Source organism: Rhinoraja longicauda, chromosome 23 (assembly GCF_053455715.1).
Source record: "Rhinoraja longicauda isolate Sanriku21f chromosome 23, sRhiLon1.1, whole genome shotgun sequence".
Taxonomy (NCBI): Eukaryota; Metazoa; Chordata; class Chondrichthyes; order Rajiformes; family Arhynchobatidae; genus Rhinoraja; species Rhinoraja longicauda.
In genome coordinates, this window is record NC_135975.1 from 22,970,706 (window position 1) to 22,997,655 (window position 26,950).

At 43.5% G+C, this 26,950-nt stretch overlaps 1 protein-coding gene across 8 annotated transcripts in view; it reads left to right on the top strand.

The window, feature by feature from the left end:
* The window catches only part of anks1b (ankyrin repeat and sterile alpha motif domain containing 1B), a 647,894-nt gene that overhangs the window by 365,124 nt on the left and 255,820 nt on the right, over positions 1-26,950 (top strand). For all 8 annotated transcript variants that reach the window (XR_013548787.1, XM_078419858.1, XM_078419856.1 and 5 more), the window contains one exon: positions 7,366-7,509. Coding sequence is in view for 7 of the 8 variants with exons in the window: in XM_078419858.1 (XP_078275984.1) it covers positions 7,366-7,509 (144 nt within the window). In the remaining variant the exon portion in view is untranslated. The remainder of the gene's footprint in view (positions 1-7,365; positions 7,510-26,950) is intronic.

Below are 26,950 nucleotides of genomic sequence, written 5' to 3' on the forward strand. Positions count from 1 at the left end.
ATCCCCCACTTGTGCAGGTGATTATATGATATGTAGAGTGGTGAAAAAAAGTATTTTAGCATTTTGTGTTTTTACTTTAAATACACATGGACACCATATAATAAATGGACAATTTATTACATGGTGTTCATATGTATTTAAAGTAAATACACAAAATACTAGAGTAATCTTTTTTTTCACCGCTGTGCATATCATATAATTAGGTTTTTTCATCTTCTTGTGGTGCTGTGCAGTTGAATATAACCAGAATAATTTGTATTTTATCACGTTTATTTGATTTTTATCAGCGCTATTGTGCATTCGTTCTATCTCAGGTACTGCTGAGTTCTGACTACTTATGGAATGTTAAATCTGCACATATTCCCACTGAGTGGCTTAAATGTCAACAAAGAAATAAAATACTGAATTAGGAAGTCGAGAGGAGTAGAGGGGTCCTTGCAGTTTGAGTCTGAATTAAATTTAAGCACACAGTTTCGATTGCAGCTCTTACATTTAGGAAATTTAAATGATGTATATCACACTCATGGTCTGAAATTGTAATATTGTATTAGGGGAGAATTGAAATCATAAATCATACAATTGATAGCCCATTAACTTTTTCACAACATTTTTACAGGTTTTACAATTGTACAAATATCTGGCAATAGATGGAGTGGTCCAAAAGTGTGAGAAATATATTCAGTGGAAGTTTCTGACTGTATTCATCCCCACCCAGAAGTTTTGAACTTTAGGTTTAGGTTTGTTATTGTCACGTGTACCGAGGTACAGAGAAAAGTTTTGTTTTGCATGCAATACGTATATACAATCAATTCAAACATGTACAATAGACAGGAAGATGCTAGAGTGCAGTATAGTTCTAAGCATTGTGATGCATCGGTTCCATGGAAAAAGTCCAATGTCCACAATGTGGCAGAGGTGAATCAGACAGTCCCGTAGCTTATAATGGAGCATTCAGAAGCCTGATAGTAGAAGCTGTTCCTGAGTCTGGTGGTATGCACTTTTAAGCTTCTGTACTTTCTGCCTGATGGGAGCAGGGAAAAGAAAGAATGACTGGGAATGGATAAGTCTACGATTATGTTGGCTGCAGCGTGAAGTGTAGATGGACTTAATGGTGTGAAGTTTGGTCTGTGTGATGGACTGGGCTACATCTTTAACTTTCTGCAATTTATTGCGGTCTTGGGCAGAGCTGTACCCAAACCAACCTGTGATGCATCCCGACTGTATGCTTTCTGTGGTGCATCTGTAAATGTTTATAAAGGTCATTGGAGACATGCCAAATTTCATCACCCTCCTTGGGAAGGAGAGGCATTGGTGTGCCTTCTTGGTTATTGCACCAATGTGGTTGGTCGATGATAGGTTGGTGGTAATATTAACGTCAATTGTTTGATGCAATTTGCAGCTTTCACAATGTATTTGCATGTTACTATCTTAGTGAATACACTTTTCCAAATAGTCTTTTGTTTCGGTTTGACTCAAAGTCTCTTGTGTTGTTCTTATCTGTACAGGCGTTATAAATATATAAGTTGTTGTTATTTCATAAGATATAAATTAGTGATAACGTTAGAGAAGATATTCCACAGCCCTGGATAGAAATCCAATAGCAAATCATATACATGTTTCAAGTATGAAAGGTTCAACATCTGGCTAAACCAAATGGCATGGCTTTGTGGACTCTTCACATTTCTTCACACAGAGAGTGGTGAGTCTGTGGAATTCTCTGCCACAGAAGGTAGTTGAAGCCAGTTCATTGGCTATATTTAAGAGGGAGTTAAATCTGGCCCTTGTGGCTAAAGGGATCAAGGGGTATGGAGAGAAGGCAGGTACAGGTTACTGAGCTGGATGATCAGCCATGATCATATTGAATGGCGGTGCAGGCTCATAGGGCCGAATGGCCTCCTCCTGCACCTATTTTCTATGTTTCTATGACTCACAAAGTCAAGTCAGGTCAAGTTTATTTGTCACATACACATACACGATGTGCAGTGAAATGAAAGTGGCAATGCCTGCGGATTGTGCAAAAAAAGAATTACAGTTCCAGCATATAAATTAAAGTTAATACAGAGAAGACAAAATTTAGTCCCTGGAGTTATAATAGTTAACAGTCCTGACGGCCTGTTAGCCATCAATAACAAAGATTCTTTCAGCAGTTTTACGAACAATGCCACACTGGTGGAGATAGGCTGGCCTTATCTAACAAGTTTCTGTTGCGAGATCTGCATAAGGCAATACATGATTACAATCGAGCCGTCTGGGCTGCATCCTCAGAGAGGAGAGGGAAGGGGGCTGTGGGGGAAGAAGGGAGAGCGAACGGTTATGTAGTTAGCTAACATTGCAGAATTCAGTGTTCATAGGGTTGTAAACTGCTCGTGGGAATGAGGTGCTGTTCCTCTAGTTTGCATATGGCCTCACTCAGGCAATGGCAGAGGCAGAGGACAGAATGGTCAGTATGGGAACGGGAAGAGCACAGGTATTCACCGAAACAGTCGGCAAAATGTCCGTGGCAGACCTAGTGCACGTTTAGCGAAACTCGGTGGGTGTTTCGCCAAACACTTGGGTTTGGTCCACCAAGGCCTGCTGGATCTCTCGGTTGCTAAACCCTTTTAATGCCTCTTTCCATTCCCATGCTGCCCTTTTTGTCCTTGGCCTCCTCCCTTGCCAGAGTGAGGCCACACTCACACTGGAGGGACAACACTTCGTACTCTACTTGGGTAGCTTACACCCCAAGGGTATGAATTGAATTTATTGAATTCTCCAGTTTTAGGTAACCACAAAATGTTCCCCCTTTCCCTTCTTCCCCCACAAACCCCTCCCTTACGCCTTCTCTCACTTTCCCCAAGTTGACAATCCAGATAAGTTCCAACAGCAGGTCTTTTGGTCACTTTTGCAATAATGGTCCAGAAAAGTGGAATTGGGAAGTGATTGTGTCAAATGGGAATCTGCGTTGTCAAATTTCCCTGTGTGCCAAATAAGAGTGGACAAGTTGAGGTAGTGGCAAATTATGAGCTACTGCTTTAGTTACTTCCATATCCCTCATGATATTCCCACATTTTGTGCTGTATTATAGCTACATGGCTCTTGTTTTGAGAACCATTCAATCCTTATTGGGATTTATCATGAATATGGCGTGATATGTAATACAATGTACTCAATAAATGCAACAAAATGATGCGAAGCAATATTTTGCAATATTTTGTTCTCTCCTTATAATATACTGAATGAAATTCATATAGAGCATCAAAATAACAATTCTATAAACGACAGGTTTAATACTACTTAAAGTGTATGTTAATATATATATATTCCAGTTCCCCGTGGGCCTCCCCCAGCGACCGTGTCGACCCACACCGCTCCACCGCCCAGCAGCAGGTCGCAGCCGTCGCTGTACCCGGCTCCCAGGCCCAGCAACAGGTCGCAGCTCCGCCCGGCCCACGGACACCGCGCTGGGCCCACAGCCCCCACCAGGCAGAGCCCCACAGCACCGCTGGGTCCTACTGCCCACCCACTACCACAGGGAACCACAGCAAGGTTTCCACTGGGTCTCCCCCTTCCCCCTCTAGCCAGGCAACCCGTACTATTCCCCACATCGGTCCTCATGCCCCCCTCTGCGCTGTTAACCCACCACCCCCTCACCATACATCCCCTCCACCTCCGTCTGCCCCCCTGCCTTCATCCGACCCCAACCCCCACACTTGCCGGGTGTTCACCATCCCCACTGACCTCCCCCTTTCAGACACCGAACGGTCTGTCCTCAGCAGAGGCCTCACCTTTGTTCCCCTCCACCCCCACATCAACGTGTTCCGGGTCCGCCATGAAGTGGAGCTCTTCTTCTGCCGCCTACGCCTCCGAGCCTTTTTCCATGGGAAGGAGTCTTCACCCCCCACTGATGACCCCTTCTCCCGTCTCCAGCTCCCAACCCCTTCTCCCGTCTCCCTCCTCTTGGACCCCCCCCCGGTTGGCCAACTACCCTCACTAGTACTTTTCATCTCCAACTGCCGGCGTGACCATAACCGCCTCAAATTCTCCACTCCCCTGACTCACTCTAACCTCTCCCCTCCTGAACGTGCAGCCCTCCACTCACTCCGCAACAACCCGGACTTAGTCATCAAACCCGCTGACAAGGGAGGTGCTGTGGTAGTCTGGCGTGCTGACCTCGACCGGATCGAGGCCAGATGACAACTCTCAGACACCTCTTCCTAGTCAAGTCAAGTCAAGTCAAGTCAAGTCAAATTTATTTGTCACATACACATACTCGATGTGCAGTGAAATGAAAGTGGCAATGCCTGCGGGTTGTGCACAAAAATAATTACAGTTACAGCATATAAATAAAGTTAATAAGTTACTAAACATAGCACAAAAAGTGTCGACAAAAATTTAGTCTCTGGGGTTATCAAAGTTGACAGTCCTGATGGCCTGTGGGAAGAAGCTCCGTCTCATCCTCTCCGTTTTCACAGCGTGACAGCGGAGGCGTTTGCCTGACCGTAGCATCTGGAACAGTCCGTTACTGGGGTGGCAGGGGTCCCTCATGATCTTGCTTGCTCTGGATCTGCACCTCCTGATGTATAGGTCCTGCAGGGGGACGAGTGTAGTTCCCATGGTGCGTTCTGCCGAACGCACTATTCTCTGCAGGGCCATCCTGTCCTGGGCAGAGCTGTTCCCAAACCAGACTGTAATGTTGCCGGACAGGATGCTCTCTACAGCCCCAGAGTAGAAGCAATGGAGGATCCTCAGCGACACTCTGAATTTCCTCAGTTGTCTAAGGTGGTAAAGGCGCTGCTTAGCCTTACCCACCAGTGCGGCAATGTGCGTTGCCCACGTCAGATCCTCTGAGATGCGGACTCCCAAGTATTTGAAATTGCTCACCCTATCCACAATAGACCCATTTATCTCCAGTGGCGTGTACGTCCTTGGATGTTTAGCCCTTCTGAAGTCCACAATCAGCTCCTTTGTTTTAGTGACATTCAAGAGGAGGCTATTGTCCTGACACCAGAGTGCCAGATCAGCCACCTCCTCCCGGTAGGCCTTCTCATCGTTGTTGGAGATCCGGCCCACCACCACAGTGTCATCAGCAAACTTGATGATGGAGTTTGAGCTGAACCTGGCCCTATAGTCATGTGTGTACCATGACCCCACCGACATACACCAAACCTTAATCATCAGCACCATCATGGACCTCACCATTTCCGGCGATCTACCCTCCAATGCCTTCAAACTTATAGTTCCCTAGCCCTGCACGGCCCGATTTTACTTCCTACCTAAAATCCATAAACAGAACTGTCCCGGCAGACCCATTGTTTCTGCCTATTCATGTTCCACCGAACATATTTCCACCTACCTCGACTCCATCCTATCCCCTCTGGTCAAATCCCTCCCCACCTACGTCCAAGACACCTCACACGCTCTCCATCCCCTCGATAACCTCCGGTTTCCAGGACCGCACTCCCTCATCTTTACCATGGGTGTCCAGTCACTCTACACTTCCATCCCCCACAAGGATGGTCTTGAAGCCCTCCGTTTCTTCCTCGGCCGCAGAACCAGCCAATCCCCATCTACTAACACTCTCCTCCGCCTAGCAGAGCTGGTTCTTACCCTGAACAACTTCTCCTTTGACTCCTCCCACTTCTTCCAAACCATAGGCGTAGCTATGGGCACTCGCATGGGCCCTAGCTACGCCTGCCTCTTTGTCGGGTACGTCGAACAATCCCTGTTCCGGACGTACTCTGGCCCCATCCCCGAACTCTACCTCCGCTACATCGACGACTGCATTGGTGCTACCTCTTGCACCCATGCAGAACTCACTGACTTCATACACTTCACTTCCAATTTCCATCCTGCTCTTAATTATACTTGGACTATCTCCGACATCTCTCTCCCGTTTCTGGACCTCACCATCTCCATCACAGGAGACAGACTAGTGACTGACATCTACTATAAACCCACTGACTCGCATAGCTATCTGGACTACACTTCTTCCCACCCTGTCTCCTGCAAAAAGTCTATCCCCTACTCCCAATTCCTCCGTCTACGCCGCATCTGCGCCCGGGATGAGGTGTTTCACACTAGGGCATCAGAGATGTCCTCATTCTTCAGGAAACGGGGCTTCCCCTCTTCCATTATAGAGAGGCTCTCACTAGGGCCTCTTCTACATCCCGCAGCTCCGCTCTTGCTCCCCCTCCCCCCATTCGTAACAAGGACAGAATCCCCCTCGTTCTCACCTTCCACCCCATCAGCCAGCGTATCCAACAAATTATCCTCCAACATTTCCTACAACGGGACCCCACTACTGGCCACATCTTCCCATCCCCTCCCCTTTCTGCGTTCCGCAGAGACCGTTCCCTCCGTAACTCCCTGGTCCACTCGTCCCTTCCTACCCAAACCATCCCATCCCCGGGCACTTTCCCCTGCAACCGCAGGAGATGCAACACCTGTCTCTTTACCTCCCCCGTGGACTCCATCCAAGGACCCAAACAGTCCTTCCAGGTGAGACAGAGGTTCACCTGCACCTCCTCCAACCTCATCTATTGTATCCGCTGCTTTAAATGTCAACTTCTTTACATCGGTGAAACCAAACGCAGGCTCGGCGATCGTTTCGCTCAGCACCTTCGCTCAGTCCGCCTTAACCAACCCAATCTCCCAGTGGCTGAGCACTTCAACTCCCCCTCCCACTCCCAGTCTGACCTTTCTGTCATGGGCCTCCTCCAGTGCCATAGTGAGACCCACTGGAAATTGGAGGAACAGCACCTCATATTTCGCTTGGGCAGCTTGCAGCCCAGCGGTATGAACATTGACTTCTCCAACTTTAGATAGTTCCTCTGTTCCTCTCTTCCCCTCCCCCTTCCCAGATCTCCCTCTATCTTCCTGTCTCCATCTATATCCTTCTTTTGTCCCGCCCCCCTGACATCAGTCTGAAGAAGGGTCTCGACCCGAAACGTCAGCCATTCGTTCTCTCCTGAGATGCTGCCTGACCTGCTGAGTTACTCCAACATTTTGTGAAATAAATACCTTCGATTTGTAGCAGCATCTGCAGTTATTTTCTTACACTTAATATATATATATATGGATCTGGCATTCAAAACTTTGGCATTTGAAATCCACCAGGGTTTTGTTAAAACTTCAATATAAAATTGTTCTGCTTCTCTAAGTGATTTAACAAAGGTTCATAATGACATGCAACTGACTGGTTTTGATGGATTGCTGTTTGTGCCCTTTCACCATCTCCAACAGTTTGAATGTCATTACTTCTAGAGTGTTTTGTTGTGATTTGTCAGATCAATTAAATTCTTACAGAATATGTAAACATAGTCCTCATAGTACTTTGAGTAATAGAATAGTTTTGTTTACATGTTAATGTAAGCTTTTAATTTCTAGCAACGAGATCAGCCATGTCCTCCAAGAGGTACACCACAGACTGAAGAGGATGAAGGAGAGAAGAGTTGTGGACCAGCAAGACTGTGGGAAGCATTCACTCCATGCAATGGCTGCCGACCGCTTGGCTTCCCTATTTTAACACAGGTATTATTTTCACTTTCCATATTATACTTGATTACTTATAGATAATATCAGTATGTAATCACTATAAATACCTTACTGTAGATATTTCATATCTGTCAAATATTCTTGTTAAAGAATAATTTTTCTCCAAAAGTGTCAGGTCATTACTGAATGTTCTCAGTCCAAAATGGAGGATTTAATCAGACAGGACATTGGCAGTGGCTCTGCGGGTACGACACACAGCAAAGCCTCTTGCATCTGCCGTTATAAAATTCATTTAGCTCCACCTCCAGTGATAATGCTTGTCTCTGTTCAGGCAGCCCATGCTCAGTGCTTTGTTTGTAGAGAAAAGGATGTCGGCACGCATTTAACTTCACCTAACGTGAACTGTTGTACTCTGTTATATAGCTATTATATTCCCAACCAGCCTTTTGGGTGTTGTACATCAATCTAGTTTTTAACATTTTGGAGATGCAGGTATGCCGTACTGGCACATACTGTCACAACAAACACACTGACAATGCTGCTCTTGAAACACACTGATAAGCTGGTTCACACGAGACATCGCTATCTACCTGACCTCATGGCTTGAATCCGATCCTCTAAATAAGATCTCTTAAGCTCTTAAGGATAGCGGAGTCAGGGGGTATGGGGAGAAGGCAGGAACGGGGTACTGATTGAAAATGATCAGCCATGATCACATTGAATGGTAGTGCTGGCTCGAAGGGCCGAATGGCCTACTCCTGCACCTATTGTCTATTGTCTATTGTCTAAATCATTTCTCACATTCACCTTCCCTGTTCTCACTCATCTTCTCTACCTGGTCCTCAAACCTAGGACATTAGCTTTACATTTTTGTTAATTTCTATCAATCCTCAGGTGTTATTGCTGTACTACTTGCCTGGGTCTCATGTTTGGGTAATGGCTCTGCCCCTGGCTCAGTATATATTTCATTCTATTGCTCCGGTGGAGGGCTGGAGTAACATGCACCTCCAACTATCAGACCTTCAGCTCTCCTTCTTTCCTCCCCATTTTTGATTGCATTAGCTTTTGGTTATTCTTTTATTTTTTGAGAACGTGGATATAATTGGGAATGCCAGCACTTATTGCCTGTCACTCATTGCTCTCGAGAAAGTGCTCGTGAGCTTTTTTTTTGGTCTACTTTTTAATTTAGTTTAGAGATTCAGCATGGAAACAGGTCCTTTTGCCCACTGAATCCATGCTGACCATCGATCACCTGTTCACTAGCTCCATGTTATCCCAATTTCTCATCCACTCCTTACACACAAGGGTCAATTTTTTTACAGAGGTTTTTACCGTACAAACCTGCACGTCTTTGGTATGTGGGAGGAAACTGGGGCACTCAGAGAAAAGCCACGCGGTCACAGGGATAGCATGCAAACTGCACACCGAGGTCAAGTTCGAACCCAGGCCTCTGGCACTGTGAGGCAGCAGCTCTACTGTACTGCCCAATTAGAGCTAAACTAGAGTTGTTTAAGTGAAAATACTTCCATGGGTTTATTCACAAAATGCTGGATTAACTCAGCAGGTCAGGCAGCATCCCGAGATGCTGCCTGACCTGCTGAGTTAATCCAGCATTTTGTGAATAAATCGATTTGTACCAGCATCTGCAGTTATTTTCTTATACTTCCATGGGTTGTTGGATAGGGAGTTCCAGGATTTACATCCAGTGCCAATGAAGAAATGGCAATATGTTTCTAAGTCAGGATGGTGTACGACATAGAAGAGATCCTACAAGGTTTCAAGATTTCAAGGTCAATTTATTGTCACATGTACCAGTTAACGTACAGTGAAATTTGAGTTATGATACAGCCATACTAAATAAAAAGCAACAAGGCATACAACCACATAAATGTTACCATAAACATCCACCACAGTGGATTCCACATTCCTCACTATGATGGAAGGCAATAAAGTTCAAACTTCTTCCTCTTTGTTCTCCCACGGTCGGGGCAGTCAAACCATCCGCAGTCGGGATGATCAAAGCCCCCGCAGCCGACCAGACGATCGAGGCCCCCTTCGGGGCGATCGAAACTCCCGCGTTGGGACGGTTGAAACTCTCTCCGTGGCTTGGAGCTCCCGAGTCGGCCTCTCCTTACCAGAGACCGCGGGCTTCACGATGTTAAAGTCCACAAGCTCCGCGATTGGAGCTTCGATCCCGGCAAAGAGACCGCGGGCTTCACGATGTTAAAGTCCGGCAGTCTCCCGCGGCTTGGATCACCCGTCGGTCTCCAGGAAAGGCCGCCAACTCCACAATGTTAGGCCGCAGTGGGGACGGAGATATGATAGGGATAAAAAATCACATCTCTGTTGAGGAACCCCATCTCCACCCCCCACAGAAAACAAACCAAGGAACACTAAAACATACTTTTAACACATACTAAAAATAACAAAAAAGAAGAAAGGACAGGCAGACTGTTGGCAAGGCAGCAACTGCTGGGTGGCGCCACCCGGTGAAAACCGGGTGAACATACAGATGATGATGGTACTATTAGTTTAGTTTAGTTTGTTGTCACGTGTACCGAGGTAGAGTGAAAAGCTTTTGTTGCGTGCAAACTAGTGAGCGGAAATACAATACATGATTATGAAACTCCTACTCATGCTCTTCTTGCTGGCAGAGGCTGCACGTTTGGGGGGTCTTGAGTAGAAGGTACCACTGCAGCCACCAGATTCCTATGGTGGAGAAAGTGAATAAGTACTGTAGTCTGACGATGATGTACTATTTAAACATACAGTTTTGTCCAAATGGTATGGAGCTTCTTGAGTGTTGTTTGAACTGCACTTATCGAGGTAAGTGCAGAGTAATCTGACATATCTTACAGCTCTATAAGACAATGGGTAGGCCACATATAGAGAAATGTAATAAAATCTAGTTGCCCTGATATATGATAGACGCCATTAAACTGGAAAAGGGTGTAAAAAAGATTTACGAGGATGTTACCAAGTCTAGGGGTAGTAAGGAGAGATTGGATTGGCTGTGCCTTTTTTTCCTGGAGTGTTGGAGGCTGAGGGATATAAAATCATGAGGAGCGTTAATAAGGTGAACAACCACAGACTTTCCCCAGTGATGCAGTTCACAACTAGAGAGTGCAGATTTAAGGTGAGAGGGGAAAGATGTAAAAGGGACCCGAGGGGCAACTATTTCACACAGATGGTGGTGTATACACGAAACAAACTGACAAAAGAAGTGCTAGTGATGGGTAAAATTACAACATTTAAAAGACACTGGGCCAGATAAGGTGTGAGGGGAAAATTTAGAGAAGATGTGCAGGGCAAGTTTTCTGGGTGACTGGAAGGCGGTGGTGGAGGGAGATATGATAGTGGCTTTTAAGATGGTTCTAGATCAGCACATGGATATGCAGAGAATAAAGGGATATGGATCACATGCAGGCAGTGGAGATTAGTTTAATTTACCATCATGTTGGCACGGACATTATGGGCCGAAGGCCTGTTTCAGTGCTGTACTGTTATATGCTCGAAGGGATATGTGCTAGGTGCAGGCAAGTGGGAATGACTTGGTTCAGGAAATTGTTCAACATGGTGAGTTGAGCTTGAAGGGGTTGTTTCCGTACTGTATAGCTCTAGGACTCAATGGTCGAATATCATAACGGTTGTGAGGAGGTTAGTTACTCACTGCAGGCTAACAAACCTCGGAATGTCTCGTAGCCAGGTACAGAATTGGCTGGACTACTTGAGCTCTGGATCATTGGTGACTACCACAATGCTGATGGTGGTGTGTGTGGCAGCCATAATGCTATTAAATGTCAAGTGAAGGTGATTGGACTTTATTTTCTTGGTCACTTTTGTTGGTGAAAATGTTATTTGCAACCTATCAACCCATACCTGTATATTTTCAAGGTCATGCTTCATACCAGCATGGATTTCTCAGCTACTTCATTTTTTGAGAAATAGCAAATGGAATTGAATATTGTGTAACCATCACCAAATATTTCTACCATGTGATTCATTATGCATGAATGCATTATTTAAATTGAAATGGTTGGACCTTGGGCATTGCCTGAAGAATCTCTTGCTTTTATGTTGGTGCTGGGATAATTGATTCCTCTTTGTGTGAGGTAGACTCCACTCCTTGGAATGTTTTCCTCTTGTTGCTTATTGACCTCAGTTCTACTTGGGTTCTTGTAAAGTGCACTTCATTAAATCCTGCCATACTGTTATAATGGGCACTATTACTTAGGTTCATTGGTAAATTTTGGACTGAAGCAGTGATGATTTCCGGAACATAGCACTGAAACAGGAGCTTTGGCCCACCCAGTCCATGCCAATGATCAAGCATCTATTTACATTTATCCCTTTTAAAATTTCTCCCTACATTCCCACTAATTCCCCCAAAATTCTACCTCTCACGCACTAAGTAAAATTTACAGTGGCTAACTAACTTGTCCCTCATACCCATTCCAATGTCTTCTCGAAACTTTGTTCAATCATGGTACATCTTGTGCAATATTGATTCTGCACCCATCTCGAGAGAGAGTGATTGGGATGCATGGCCCTACTTAAGGCAACAGAAAGCGCAAATTATTATTTCTTGCTCTTAATCTGGTGTCACACTTACAAAAACCTTGAAGCTTGTACAATTTTCTGATGCAGTGAATAAAAATAATTAGAAATAACTGGAGATGTTGCTTCAGCTGTCGTTTTTTGCAGTATAATCTAAAATTATGAGGATTTTTATAAATCTTCCTTTTGATTCTTATTTGTTTCAGAACATTTTAATTTCTATTTGGGGGTATTTCAGTAGGCAGTGAAAACATTTTAATAAGCGTGGCACTGTTGAGCTGTAGGCGTCATGAAGTTCTCTTCTATTTCTGTGTGTTTGAAGTTGGAAGTAAGCAACAAAGCTGAGAGCAGAGCGGAAGGAAGTACTATATTTGGGTATAGGAGGATACTGGTCTGTAGTGATGAAGCGCCATGGTTATGAACAAAAGCTGTGAAGCTGAACTACAACCAGGACTGACGTAGGAATAATTGCGACTTTAAAAATGCAAAAAAAAACTGGACGTTGTTTTAACTCTTTGAATCCTGTAGTGCAGTACAAAAACTAAAATGCAAAATATAATCTGCTGCATCATTTGAATTGATTAACTCCTGCTGACAATAAATACATATTTCAAGGCTACAATAGATATTTTGCCATTTTTACAGCTTCACCTTAGAGTCGACAGAAGAGATTTATTTAAGTTTTGTGAAGGCTTGCATGTTTTTGGTTGAGGAAATAATGTTGTCATGTAAATTTGAACAGTGCACAAAATTGAAGGTGAATAAGTTGGTGGCCAGATACATATTCTTTCATTTATGATGTATAATAACAGCTGGGTGTTAAAATACATTTAGCCTTTTCATCAAGTACTTGCCAAGTGAAAGATTCATTAGTAATGTCAAGAACATCACACCCACATAGTCACACTGCAGTGAATGCATAAGAGACTCTAATACGTATTCAGGAGATGAGTAATCAGCAGGAGCAAATGATACCCTGCTGCAGACTGATGCAACATGCACACTTTAAAAAGAAACACAAAAGGAAGTATGTTTTAGTAACTTTCTTTAAGCCATTGTCAGAGCAGCTTGTAATCTGGGTGATGAAATAAAAAATTATTGGATTTTTATGTGCTTATGTCTGTGTTGCCTTAATTTACAACTAGAGATAGCAGACACCAAACAGACCCTGTTTCTTTTCAGTATTTTCTTCCCTAGATTCTGTGCCACCATGGATCTTTAGTACAGGAGGAATCGCTCTTAGCAACAGAAACACTTTAGCTATCCTTATTTTTACCTCTGTAAGATCATTGTAAAGATAAAAATAATTTCAAACCAACCTGCAAATACTTCCAAACTGTTTGTTGAAGTCAGTCCACATTATCTTTCCATTATTTTCACACCCCAGCACTGATATTTTATTTCCATCTGGAACAGCGATGTGCAATTTTAGATTAAAAAAATAATTGCAAGACTACATTATAAAAAAAAGTCACAGTAGGATCTGTGCTCAACTAATAAATGCTATCTTTTGGTCACAATATTTGTTGAAAATATGCATTGCAGCTAATATTTTACGCTAATATTTTATTTTTAAATAAAATAGCTAATATTTTATTTTAAGAAAAATATTTTTTCCTTTCTGTACAATATTTAGGTATTATAGGAAGTAATAATTGAACTCCATTAGCACTCACTATTTCACTCTAATAGATGCCAGGTTCCTGCCTGGATCATGTTCAAGCAATATTAGCTTGCCCTGTACAGGTGGATAAATATTGCACCGTCTTGCGTATATTGCTCATAAATCCTGAAACTCTGCAGTAAGGAGATGGTGACAACAATCACAAAACTTCCTATGTTTTCTTCACAAACCTCCAAATACGTACGTTTAAATCAAGACTAAGACCTGCTTTTAGCAGCAGAAAGACCACGGCCTCTACCCATTCCTCAACTCTCCATGTCCTGCTTCAGGATTGCCAATGACTTGCAGGCTTACTAGTGATTAAATGGATGGAGAGTCAGCTTTGTACACTTTGTTGCAGTTTCATTGTTGGATACCATTGCAGTTTTAGAAGCTGTGAAGCTATGACTCAGTGGACAGTGTAACTTCGTAAACTTGCAGAAATGTGAGGCTTTCAGCAGGATAGATGGGAAGCTTGACAGAGCCGAGTGATGTGTTGGAAAAAAGAGTTTGAGGAAGGGAAGACTAGAAGGTCCACAATGTTTTTCTCTGCAGTACATATTCATTAACCGGATGGAGGCACAATACTTGACAAAGCTCCTCTTTAACAGGGTGTTTGTAGATACATGCCTCACTTTTGGCCATACCTGCAGATGTGCAATAGGTCAAGAGCAGTGGCAATTAAAATATCATGCATTCTGATTTTCCACATTTTCAGTTCTTTCCAGGTATGTTGTAGGTGTTGGTGCAGTGATGGTGGGAGGGCTCAGAGATGTAGACAGGCAGTTTTCTCACCAAAGAGGCTTCCGAGTTTAGTGATGCGGTGTGAAATCTTAGCAGAGAGGAGCAGAGAGTTGGCATCACCAGCACAACACTCTACATCGCTCTAAAAAAAACCATGACACGGGGACAGATGTCGTCCCATCCATATCTGACCCAGAAATCAATCAGACCACCATTGTGATGGACAAGGAGTGTGTGAGTTGAATTTTCCCTGCAACGCAAAACAACCTGGAAATGGACATGGTAGGGATTCGTTACACGACATATCTGGATTTTGCAGTCGAATTTCTCATACACTAGCCATTACACAAACAAACACCAAAGATTCTAAAAGTTATAAGTGTTCTTAATGCTGTCTTTATTTTATCTTTGTTTGTTCTACCAAAGCTGGCCATCACTTGCACGCTTGAATAAACAAGCTTCTGGCTGCAGACAACTGTATCCAAAGTTAAAACGGACAAATCTGCATCTCCTTGCTTGAAATAGGAATGAAAGAGCTACAATGAAAGCGGCTCCTGGCATTGAAGAAATTGATTCTTCCCTTAGCATTCTGTTACACCGTTTCAGTGCCATTAATTTCCGAGTGTGTCCATGGTCTTTGTGCCAAGCTTCATAAGATTATTTGCACTGGACCATAAAATATATGTGCCATAAATAAATTGGAGCCCCGCCGCGTAGGGACGAACTTTGAACACTTCAGCCATCATTTCTCATCTGTGATCTTGTAATGAAGCAGTGCCAATATTCCAGTTGTCAACTATAAAATTTAATGACTGTTGAACTGGCAAGCAGTTCATTGATTGAACATTTTCAGGTTTTCGCTTGACAAGTGTGCTTTATGGATTTTCTCAGAATTGTGAGCACGGTGCTATTTGTCATTTTTAAATTCCAAGATAAGCGCTTGTCATCATGCTCGTTCTTAATCGTGTTCACTTTCACTATTTAATAGAAAATGAGTTATAAATAAAGATCCTTCATATGAAATGACAGTTATTATCTTTTTATATGAATGTGCCAGCCTAGCCAAGTCAATAATGTATATTGAAAACAGGCACAACGAGAGAATATTGATTCCTGAACAAGATTGAATCTTGTTCCTGAAGAGCACCAACAAGCATTCATGTAACATCTACCATTTTTTCCCCTAGTTAATATGGGCCATCATTCAGCATTAAGTGTAATGCTTCAAGGCAACTAATGTGATGTTTTTAATGATCACTGCACATGCAGAGCATGACAGCCGCATCTCTTAGATAGGTGGGAAAGGCTCTGGTGTTGCTCATGATTCCTGAGGAGTCGTGTTTGTAAGTCATAGATGATTTTCCTTGAAGCCGGAAAGAAAGAAATGTAAGGCCATTTGAACGGAGTTATGGAGAGATGCTGAGGAATGAGTCTGAATATTGCTTTGTTTGCTCTAATGTTGTGTCAATGGCTGTGGAGAGATGAAGGAAACAGAGCATCCAGGGAATATTGGGAGCTCAGTGCAATGGCCTGAAGACCAAGTGCTTTTCAACAACAGTAGCCTTTCCACTTTTGCCCACTCCTGACCACAAGAGGAAATCAGAGTTTGATTATTTTTGTGATGACTGACACACCTTCAGACAACCAAAACCTTTCTACCATCTACAAGTTATACGTTGGGAGAACGATGGAATACCTCTGTTTGCCTGGATGAGTGCAGCTCCAACTGCATTGTAGAATCTCCGCATTATCTGGGATAAAGCGGCTCGTTTGAATGTCGCTTCACACACGACTATAAGCATCCACTCCACCCACCAGTGATGCACAGCCACCGCAGTGCACACCATGCACAAAATGCACCAAATTGCTCAGGCCACTCCAGCTGCACCTCCCAGACATATAATGGCACCTGCTCTAAAGAACAATGGCATTCTGAAGAAAGGAATGCCATGGCCTGCTGGTCCTGCTAAGACTGTACACAATTCTGACTCAAAAATATATTGATGATCCTTCATTGCCAATCGATCAAGATCCTGGAACTATCTCGTCAAGAACATTGTGAGTCTACCTTCACATATGGCAGCGGCATTTGAATGGCGGCGCTGCCATAGCAGCTGCGGCTTACCTGCGGTCCATTTGTCTTTGTGTTTTTGTTGTTTTTTGTCTTAATTGTAGTTGTGATGTCGTGTCTTTGTGTTTGTGTACTATGTGTGTATGTGGGGGGGAGGGGGGGAACTGTAAAATTGTAAATATGTGTCCCTTCCGAACGGAGACCCGACCTTTGTTTTCTGGGTGTTGTCTCCGTTCCTGCTGCGGCCTACCATCGGCCCAACCCCTGGAGCTGGCGGCCCCCAGGGCTCCGGTTCGCAGAGCCCGCGGACCGGACTTACCATCAGCGGCGCCGGCCGTCCTCGGAGGCTGCGGGAGCGGCTGCGACTCGCCTTAGGCTCGGGCTGTGTGGATGCCGACATCGGGAGCTCCGGCAGCGGCAGCGTGTTCGCCCGCCCCAGGGTCGCGGGGCTTGGGTCGCGGACATTTCACCGTCCGGCGCGGCCTAAGATATGCCGCGGGATATTTCTCTGCTGGGCGGGGGCTTCAAAGTCGGGAGCCACGACCGCCCCGACGTGCAGCAACAGCAACAGCGGCAGCGTGTTCGCCCGCCCCGGATCGGACTTATCATCGGCGGAGCCGGCCGTCTTCGGAGGCTGCTGGAGCGGCTGCGACTCGCCTTAGGCTCGGGCCGCTGCGGACCGTCCGGCGCGGCCTGCAACCACAACAACCTGACTGCGGGAGAAGACGGCAGGAGAAGGGAAAAGACATTGTGGCCTTCCATCACAGTGAGGAGAGGACTGGAGGAGACTCACTGTGATGGATGTTTCTTTGATGGATGTTTCTTTTTTTTGTGTGTTTTTGGGGTTGTGTAATTTTAATTGCCTATTTAATGCTTTTATTGTTGGACTGTGGATGACAAATAAAGCTATCTTGAATCTTGAATCTTGAAAATCGCACTCAGTGCTTCCTAATGAATGGCAATAAATCTTGTCTTGACAGCAATGTACATATCCTGTAATATAAATTTTAAAAATGGAAGAATATCCAAGCGAAGTGCTGCTGCCGGAGGCTAATACAGTTTGTTTGCTTTTAAATAATCTGCTGGATAAATCCTGTCAATTGCCAATTAAACAGTAATCAAGATAATTTGTCTCCATCCACTGTGCGGCAATTGAATTAGTGCTGGACCCCTATGCTTCATCAGAGTGTACCAAATGTTGATGTCAGTCAGAAAGGATCATCATTCATTCTGCTGGCAGCTGCTCAAGGCCTTTTCCTGCGCACTTGAGTGACATCATAAAGCTCCTGCAGAGACCTTTCATTGTTGTGCTTCCTGCAGACGATCTGCCGGGTTACTGAGCAGTTGGATGGCTCATTGAGAACTTCAGGTGGTAAATTTGATCACCTCCACGCATAGCCACGGTTGTGAGAAGAACCCTCACACATTGGTTGGAATCCAGGCAACGTGCCAACTTCAACTATTTCAGTTATCGGACATCTTCAACATGCTCTCCATCATGTTGAGGTGCCATCAGTGGGACAAGGGAGTGAGTGGCTCATCCCATTAAAGCCAGCCTGCATTGCTTGATGGTGGACATCATCTCAGACAGATCTCACGAATGCCACTGGAAGAGACATTGGCTGTGGAGCAGGACGTGAATCTAACCTCAGAAACATTGAAGTGCAGTAAACACGAGGCCTGTCAAGCTACAGGCTGCTGTGCTGGGGATTGTGGAGGAAGGGATGGGAAATAGAGATAAATGGTCTGTGTTGGGACCGAGGATTTGCGGCACCTACTAAAAGAGTGCAGGCAGTAATAAAGGAAGCCCAAGGACCTGGATGCAATGCTGTGAGAACATCATTAATGTTGCTCGTCAGTGAATGCAACCATAGTGCACTGTTCTATGAACACAAATAGAGATTATTCAATTTAGCACAACCCTACATTTCGTCCAACAATTCTTATCTGTCAACAACCATAGCTAAACTTCGAATGCTGCACAATACATTTAACTCTATCTCAAGCCTCACATGGATATCATATGGCTCACGTTGTCAGCTATTCAACCATCTTTGCCACATCATGCACAAAGCCTATGTGAATCCCAATGAAACATGCTCATCTCACTTACAGGAAAAAGTGGCGCACAACTGAAACAACAGGAGCTAACGGGAAGGGACAGCTATCCTTGCATGTGAAAGGTCTCGTGAGAAGAACTGGCTATTACTAAAAGATGCATAGTTAGAGTAGCACCAGTGCTGAAGGAAATGGTATCTTCACACTTAATCCTTCTCTTGACAAGCCGCCACCTCAGAATTCCACATGTTTTGTACACATGTTTCCACATGTGTACAAGCTGCCTTCAGTGTAAGGATACATGACCTACTTACCAACTCTATTCCGGACCACAAACTGACATTTGTTACTTTTTCAGGATATCCAAGAACTGAGATCCGGCCATGGAAGGGATGTATAGCATAGAAGATAAAGGGATACCTTTACTTGATTTTGTACATACAACCACCAGATCAGTTCTTGACACATTCTGTAGTTTAGAAGATGGTACTGAGATAAGAGTTGTGCATGGTGGGGCACTGGTCATTTTGCCAGTATCATTGAGGCCAGTTTGCTGGAAAGTGGGGTTCAGCATATTTTCTGTTAACAAAGGCTTGAATGAAGATCAATGAGACTGATTGTGTATAAAGGCTAATGGGTGTTCACAACATCACTGTACAGGAGTCTGGTAGCAAGTCTTTATCCAGAGTCAAGGAGCAAATTGGGCATTAGTTTGGCACAAGGCAATATGCGGATATAGAAATCTATCCTTTCCAGGCTACAAGTAATGGCCCAACCTATTTGCATTTTCTGGGCTCCTGGGAGCATTCAATGTTCACAAAGATCTTTAACCGAGTGGTAGAAGGTGAGATTGTTCAATTGCTCATTTACAAAAGGCACAGTCGCAATGGGTAAAATGGCTTTCTCCTCTCCCATAATCTGCTGTAAATTGTCTGTGATTCTGCATTCAAGTAAACTATTGAAAACATTAGGCTGAATGATTGATTAGTGATAAACAACGGTCAACAAAGAGAAGCACTGGTGATTGTAATTGATTGCACTAATTGACCAACATTGGAGGACAAAGATTGTCTTGCAAAGGCTGGCTTGGATATTTGGAGAAGGAGTAGAAATATGTGCTCAATGTGGATTTATCAAAATTGCGCTGACATTAGAAAATACCAAAGTACAACACAGGAACAGGCCTTTCAGCCCACAGTTTCCAGGCCAAACATGATATCAAAATAAACTAATCTCATCTGCCTGCATATGAACCACACCCCTCCATTCCTAGCATATCGATGTGCCTATATAAAAATGCCCTAAATGCCACTATCATGTCTGCCTCCATCATCGCTCATGGCAGTGCATTCCAGCCATCTACCATCATCTGTAAAAACAAACTTGCCCAGCACATGTCCGTTAAACGTTGCCCCTCTCACCTTAAAGCTGTGTCCTCTAGTCTTTGACATTTGTTAGCTGGGAAAAAGGTTCCTCCCGTTTACTCTATTTAGGCCTCTCCTAATTTTTATTTACTTCTGTCAGATCTCCTCTTAACCTCTGACGTTCTAGAGAAAACACTTCAAGTGTGTCTAACCTCTCCTTATAGCTATCACCCCCTAAATCCAAGCAGCATTCTGTTAAACCTCTTCTGCACCTGTTCTGAAGCCTCTACTTCCCTCCTGTTATGGGGTGACCAGATCTGTACGCAATACTTCAAATGTGGCCTAAACAAAGTCCTACAGAGCGGCAGCATGACTTCTGACTCCCATATTCAATGCCCCGACCAATGAATACCATGGGCCTTCTTTATCATCCTGTCTGCTTGTGTTACCACTTTCTGGGAGTTATGAACTTGGACACCTGATCTCTCCGCACATCAATGTCGTCAAGGGTCTTGCCATCAATTGTATACCTTCCCGTTATATTTAACCTCCCAATGTGCAGCACCTCACACACTTGCTCGGAATTGACTCCGTCCGCCATTTCTCAGCCCATTTCTATAGTTGATCTATTTCCTGCTGTACACTTTGACAGCCTTCTTCACAGTCGGCAACTCCAGCAACATTCTGTCGGCAAAATATGCAGAAAGGTATGTGGAAACCAACACACGTAACGAAAGACATATGTATCAAGTCAGGTGCAATCCTAATATATCTTAATCCTCAACGTATAGCCTATGTGTCGAAAAATTAGTTAAATTGGAATAGTTTTAAAGAGGGAATAAGAGCAAAAGTGACTGACAGTTTATTGGCACATGTAATTCCATAATCCACATTACAATACACATAATGGCTCACATTGTTGGAGTAACTCAGCTGGTCAGGCAGCATCCCTGGGGAACATGGATAGGTGATGTATCGGGTTGAGAACCTTCTCCAACCTAATGAAGGGTCTTGACCTGAAATGTCACTTATCCATGTTCTCCAGGGATGCTGCCTGACCCGCTGAGTTACTGTAGCACTTTGTGTTCATTTATGTATTAACAAGCATCTGCTCTTCCTTGTTTTTACAATACACATATCTGAATGTACGTCCCAACTTTGTTGTTGACTTTACTGGGTATCTAATGGGTGAATACAAGACTTTACAATTTTAATGTTTATCGATGTAAGTTCCTTGAGTGTGGTACAAGTGCATCAAAGCTTGCAGACGTGCATGGGAGTTCAGAGGGAAGAACTTGATTGCAAAAACAGAAGCATTGGACATTGCTTTAAAAAAAGCTGTAGGTGTTGAAGTCTGAATTACATCATTAAGTACTGGAAATAATTAGATCATGCAGAGTCAGTGGACAAAAAAATGTAAGCATTTAGGTTCAATGACCTATCATCAGAACCAGGAAAGGTTAGAAGTTAAACATGTTTTACGTTGAAGAAGAGAACAAATGGAATGCCAGTAATAACGAGACCAAGAGAGGCAAATATTGGTGCTGCTAACTGGGAAACGCATGTGCCTCTATCTTGCTTGCTCTCCACCTAGTCACAGACATTCGCTTTGTTCTCTGTGCAATTTGGAGCATGTTCAATTATCTAACTCTTGCTAGTTCTGTTGAAGGGTCATCAACCTGAAACATTGACCCTGTTTTTCTCTCTCTACTGATGTTATCTTGCCTATTGAGTTTTTCCAGCATTTTCTGTTTATGCATTGGACGTTGCTGTCAAAATTACTCCACAATTATGGTGAACATTGATTGCCTTTCTATTAACATAAAGTGTTAATTCATGAGAAGTGGTGATAAAATGGACGATGCTAAAGGAAAGCAGATTGAGCACCACACATATTAATGTGGAACTGACCTCCTGCAGCTGCTACCTGATTGAAAAGCTTTGAGAAGGCATGTGCTGCCTGGAATAGTAAACATTTGGCAAGGTGCCATCTTTATCTACATTGCTTATTCACTTTTTGTAACATTTTATAATGCTAGGACATTTACTTCAGATCAAAACCAAATATAACTCAAACTTCTTGAGTAGCAGCTTATATTCTACAAGTTAAATTACGCATGTAGGTCAGAAAAGTCTTGGCCACAATTAAATTGCAATTAAACTCTAATGGCTCTCGCTAGATAGATTATGTGGGAACTATACCGAAATACTGAAATGTTCTAATCTGCAGTCAGATTGAATCTTCTTGTTGAGATCATTGAAATAATGCTCATTGGCTGTTTGCCATAACAATGCCGATGTTTTAGACAAAGTATTGAGATAAACAAGGATAACTATTGACCTCATTTTAAAAAAAAATTCTAAAGGAGTGGAAGTCAAGATTGCTACAAGCAATCTGAAATCTAAGATAACCAAGTCTTTCTAAAATGATTCTTAACTGATAATTTAAAACCAGCAGTAAGGACACAACTCACTACACTAAGCATATATTGCTGTGGAATGTCTAAGTTTTAATTAAGCAGTCTTTAATTGTTACTACCAAGATGCACAAAGGAAAGAAATGTAATTATGTTCAAACCATTCTTTGGTGCATACTTCTTCCACCCACTTGGATTGACAGGATTACAGATGATTTTATATACGAATCATCAATAGCCACGGGTGAGGTGCTGGGAGACTGGAGGGTGGCTAATGTTGTGCCTCTATTTAAGAAGGGATGCAAGGAAAAGCCTGGGAACTATAGGCTGGTAACCCTAACATCTGTAGTAGGCAAGTTACTGGAGCGTGTTATGAATGAGAAGATGCATATGCATTTGGATAGAGAGTGGCTGATGAGGGATAGTTGGCATGGTTTTATACATGGGAAATTGAGTTTTATGAATCTGACTTTTTTTGAAGAAGTAACAGAGATAGTTGATGAGGGCAAAGCTCTCTATGTCTATATGGACTTCAGCAAGGCATTTGATAAGGTCCCACATGGCAGGCTGCTCTGGAAGATTAGGTCACTTGAGATCCAGGGAGAGCTAGCAGACTGGATAGAGAATTAGCTTCATGGAAGGAAGCAGAGAGTTATAGTGGAAGGTTGTTTTTCAGAATGGAGGCCTTGTGACTAGGGTGTGGCTTGGGGTTTGGTCCTGGACCATTGCTGTTTGTGGTTTATATTAATGATTTGGATGAGAATCCAGGACATAATTAGTAAGTTTGCACATGACACCAAAATGGGTGGAGAGATAGCAAAAATAGTTATCAAAAATATCAGCAGGATCTTGATCAGTTGGGCAAGTGGGCGAGAAATGTTTAATGGAGTTTAATGCAGGTAAGTGCGAGGTGTTGCACTTTGGGAAGTCAAACCAGGGCAGGATTGAAGATCCTTATAGATACTATCAACGAATGGCAGGGCACTGTCGAGCAGAGGGATCTAGGATTGCAGGACATAGTTCCTTGAAAGTGGCATCAAAGGTAGAGAGGGTGGTCCAGAAGGCTTTCATGAGTCAGGGGATTGAGTATAGAAGTTGGGTTGTTAAGATACAGTTGGTGAGGCCATATTGTGGTCTGTTTTGGTCACCCAGCTATGGGAAGGATGTTGTGAAGCTGGAAAGATTGCATAGAAGGTCTATGAGACTACTTCTAAGATTTGAGGCCTGAGCTATAGGGTGAGGTTGGACAGGCTAGGATTTTACTCCTTGGAGTGCAGAAGGCTGAGGGGTGATCTTATTGAGGTGTATAAAATCATAAGGGAAATAGATAGGCTAAATGCACAGTCTTTTACCTGGAGAAGGAAAAATTAAGAACCATGGCACAGGTTTAAAGGGAAAGATATATAAGGAACCCGAGGGGCAACTGTTTCACAAAGATGGTGCCAGAGGAGGTCATTGATTCTGGTGCTATAACAGCATTTAAAAGATCTTTGGACAGGTATGGTTTTAGAGGGACATGGACCAAACGCAGGCAGCTGAGACTAGTGTAGATGGGGCTAGACACAAAATGCTGGAGTAACTCAGCAAGACAGTCAGCATCTCTGGAGAGAAGGAATGGGTGATGTTTCAGGTCAAGAACCTTGTCAGCATGTGCGTTGGGCCAAAGAGCCTGCTTCCGTGCTGCATGACTCAAACTATAAAATAGATCTTAATGCAATGTAAAGTTACCCCATAACTCCCGAAAGATGCGGAAACCCTGGAGAGGGTACAGAAGAGGTTTATCAGGATGCTGCCTCGATTAGAGGACATTAGTGAGAAAGAGAGGTAGACAGATATGAATTATTTCATCTGGAGCATCAGAGGTTGAGGGAAGACCTGATAGAAGATTAGTCAATCTTGGGACAGGCACATGAACAGGTAGTTGATAGTGGGATTAGGATGATGGGGATGGTTTATTTCAGCATCCTGGTCAGCACAGACATCACGTGGGCCAAACAGCCATTTCGTGTGGTGTACTGTTCTTTATTCCTGTCTCTGCATTTTAGTTTAGATTAGAGATACAGCACAGAAACTGACCCTTCGGCCCACCAGGTTCGCACCGACCAGCGATCCCTGCACATTAACACTACCCTACACACTAGGGACAATTTTTTACATTTATATCAAGCAAATTAACCTACAAACCTATTCGTCTTTGGAGTGTGAGAGGAAACTGAAGATCTTGGAGAAAACCCACGCAGGTCATGGGGAGAACATACAAACTCCGTACAGACACGCACCCATTGTCAGAACTGACCCTGGGTCTCTGGCGCTATAAGGCAGTATCTCTACCGCTATGCCACCGTGCCGCCCGAATGCCGCATTTGTCCAAAATGGCAAAGAGCTGAGGTATCCATTGGAGGAACCTCGATCATTGTAGTAAAGGAGGACCCTCAATCATTTTCAGCAAGATTGCGTTCCAATTGAAATGTTCAGCCCTGTCGATGCTTCTTTTGCTGTTCAGTGGGCAAGGAGCTGAGATCACCACGACTCTTGAAAGGAACAATCTTTATCAGTCAGTAACTTGCACTTTGACTGACACTGCATTAGCCTGGCTGTAACCAGACACTTAAGAATTAAGGATGGCAGTCACCATGACATCCCCTGGCAATGTAGTTCCTATTTTTAAAATTGTAGGTCTTTGGGTCTTCAGCTGAATCTCCACTAAATCGGGATCCGCACTGTTCAGAGTTGTTGGCAGTTCCAGATGATCTGTTAAACTCACCACCAAAGATGCTAGAGGAACAAGATGGACCGCTCCGTTGAAATCGCCTATACTGAAGTGTAGTATGCAAAGGAGCGGAACGTCCGCCATTTTAGTAGGGAAAACCCGCCGTTCGCTATGCCTCTCGCAATGTAATCAGTGTTTTGGGGCAACACTATGTGTGATGATACCATTAAAATGCAGAATATATCTCATCTATAAATTTACAGATTTTTGTTATTTTTCTTTTTAAATGTTTCTGCAAGTTTCCGCCCACTAAAATGGTGCCATGACGTACTACGGTTTTTAGGGTCGAGTGGTCAATCTTGTTCCTCTTGTATCTTTGCTCACCACTGATCCCTGTAGTGAAGCACTTCACATCTGGCCGCTCAGCTTTACACCAGGTAGAACTGGCTGAGGAATGGTGTATGACAGCCCAATGCATTTAATCAGATTGCTTACCCTTTGGAAAAATGTCAGTGCAGGTTAGTGGTTGAGTTATTATATTTCAATATATCTAATTATGTATTTACATTTAATGTGTTCTCATTAAAATTACATTTTAAATTCTTGTAGATTTTTGAAATAATTTAATTTTTTGGAATTATTTAAATCTGTTTGCATAAGTTTTAAAGATCAGTTAGAGACGTGTGAAAACTCTTCAAGGGCCTTTGATCCTTTGATGTGGTAAGCGGTGTAAGGCCATGGGGCCTCAGAGCTCTGCCAACTGAGGCCTGCTCAATATTCACGGTCCACTCCGTCACCCAAACTCTTCTCCACTGCTAATTTGATACCTTGATTCTCTAACAGTAAAGCCAGGTTTGTGAGGTTAATGAATGGTCAATGCAGGCAGAAGTGAGCGCCACAGTGGCGCAGCGGTAAAGTTGCTGCCTTACAGCGTCAGAGACCCGTGTACGAGGCGCTGTCTGTGTGGTGTTTGCACATTCTCCTTGAGCATGTGGATTTCCTCCGGGTGCTCCGGTTTCCTCCCACATTCCAAAGTGTGCAGTTTTCTAGCTTAATTGGCTTCTGCAAATTGTCCCTACTGTGTAGGTTGCAACTAGTGTACAGATGATCGTAGGTCGGCACGGACGTGGTGGGCCGAAAGGCCTGTTTCCATGCTATCTCTAAACTAAAAACTAAACTAAGTCTGATGTGGGTCCAGGACAAGTCAACCCAAAGATTGTTTTTGCATATGTTATCCAAACTTCATCCAAGCCATAAAGCCAGCAGTTATTTGTAATTACCTATCATTGGCAAGTAATATCTAACTTTATTGCATTGCAATAATAGTTATACATAACAAATACCTTGGGATGAACTGAGGTCATGGTGCAGTATACATGTCTTTGTTAAATTACCATGAGCAGGGAAAGTAAACTTTACTCAATTGTAAGTAAAGAATGAATGCCTCAAACTAAAATCTATGGACTTATTATTAAGGCAAAAGGATGATAACATTTTGGCATTTTATAATGTTACTATTTTCTGTTGTCAAAATTGAAATGATCATGGGTGGATCATTAAGAAACATGACAGTGGATCAATGGATTTTTTCACTCATGAGCTTGCTATAGCAATTTACCTGCGTCTCATGCTCACAAAGTTTGCACTTTTCATTGTTATGACTGTTACCATGTAACTAAATTGCATGCAGTAGGAAAATAGCCCAGATTAATTTGCAAAGTCCTGCAAAGCTGCACATGACTTTCCGACTCTTATACCCAATGCCCCAACCAATGAGGGCAATCATACCATAGGCCTTTTACAACAATATGCCTATCTACTTGTGTTGCCACTTTCATGGAACTTTGGACTTGGACCCCAAGATCCCTCTGTACATCAATGCGTTATGGGTCT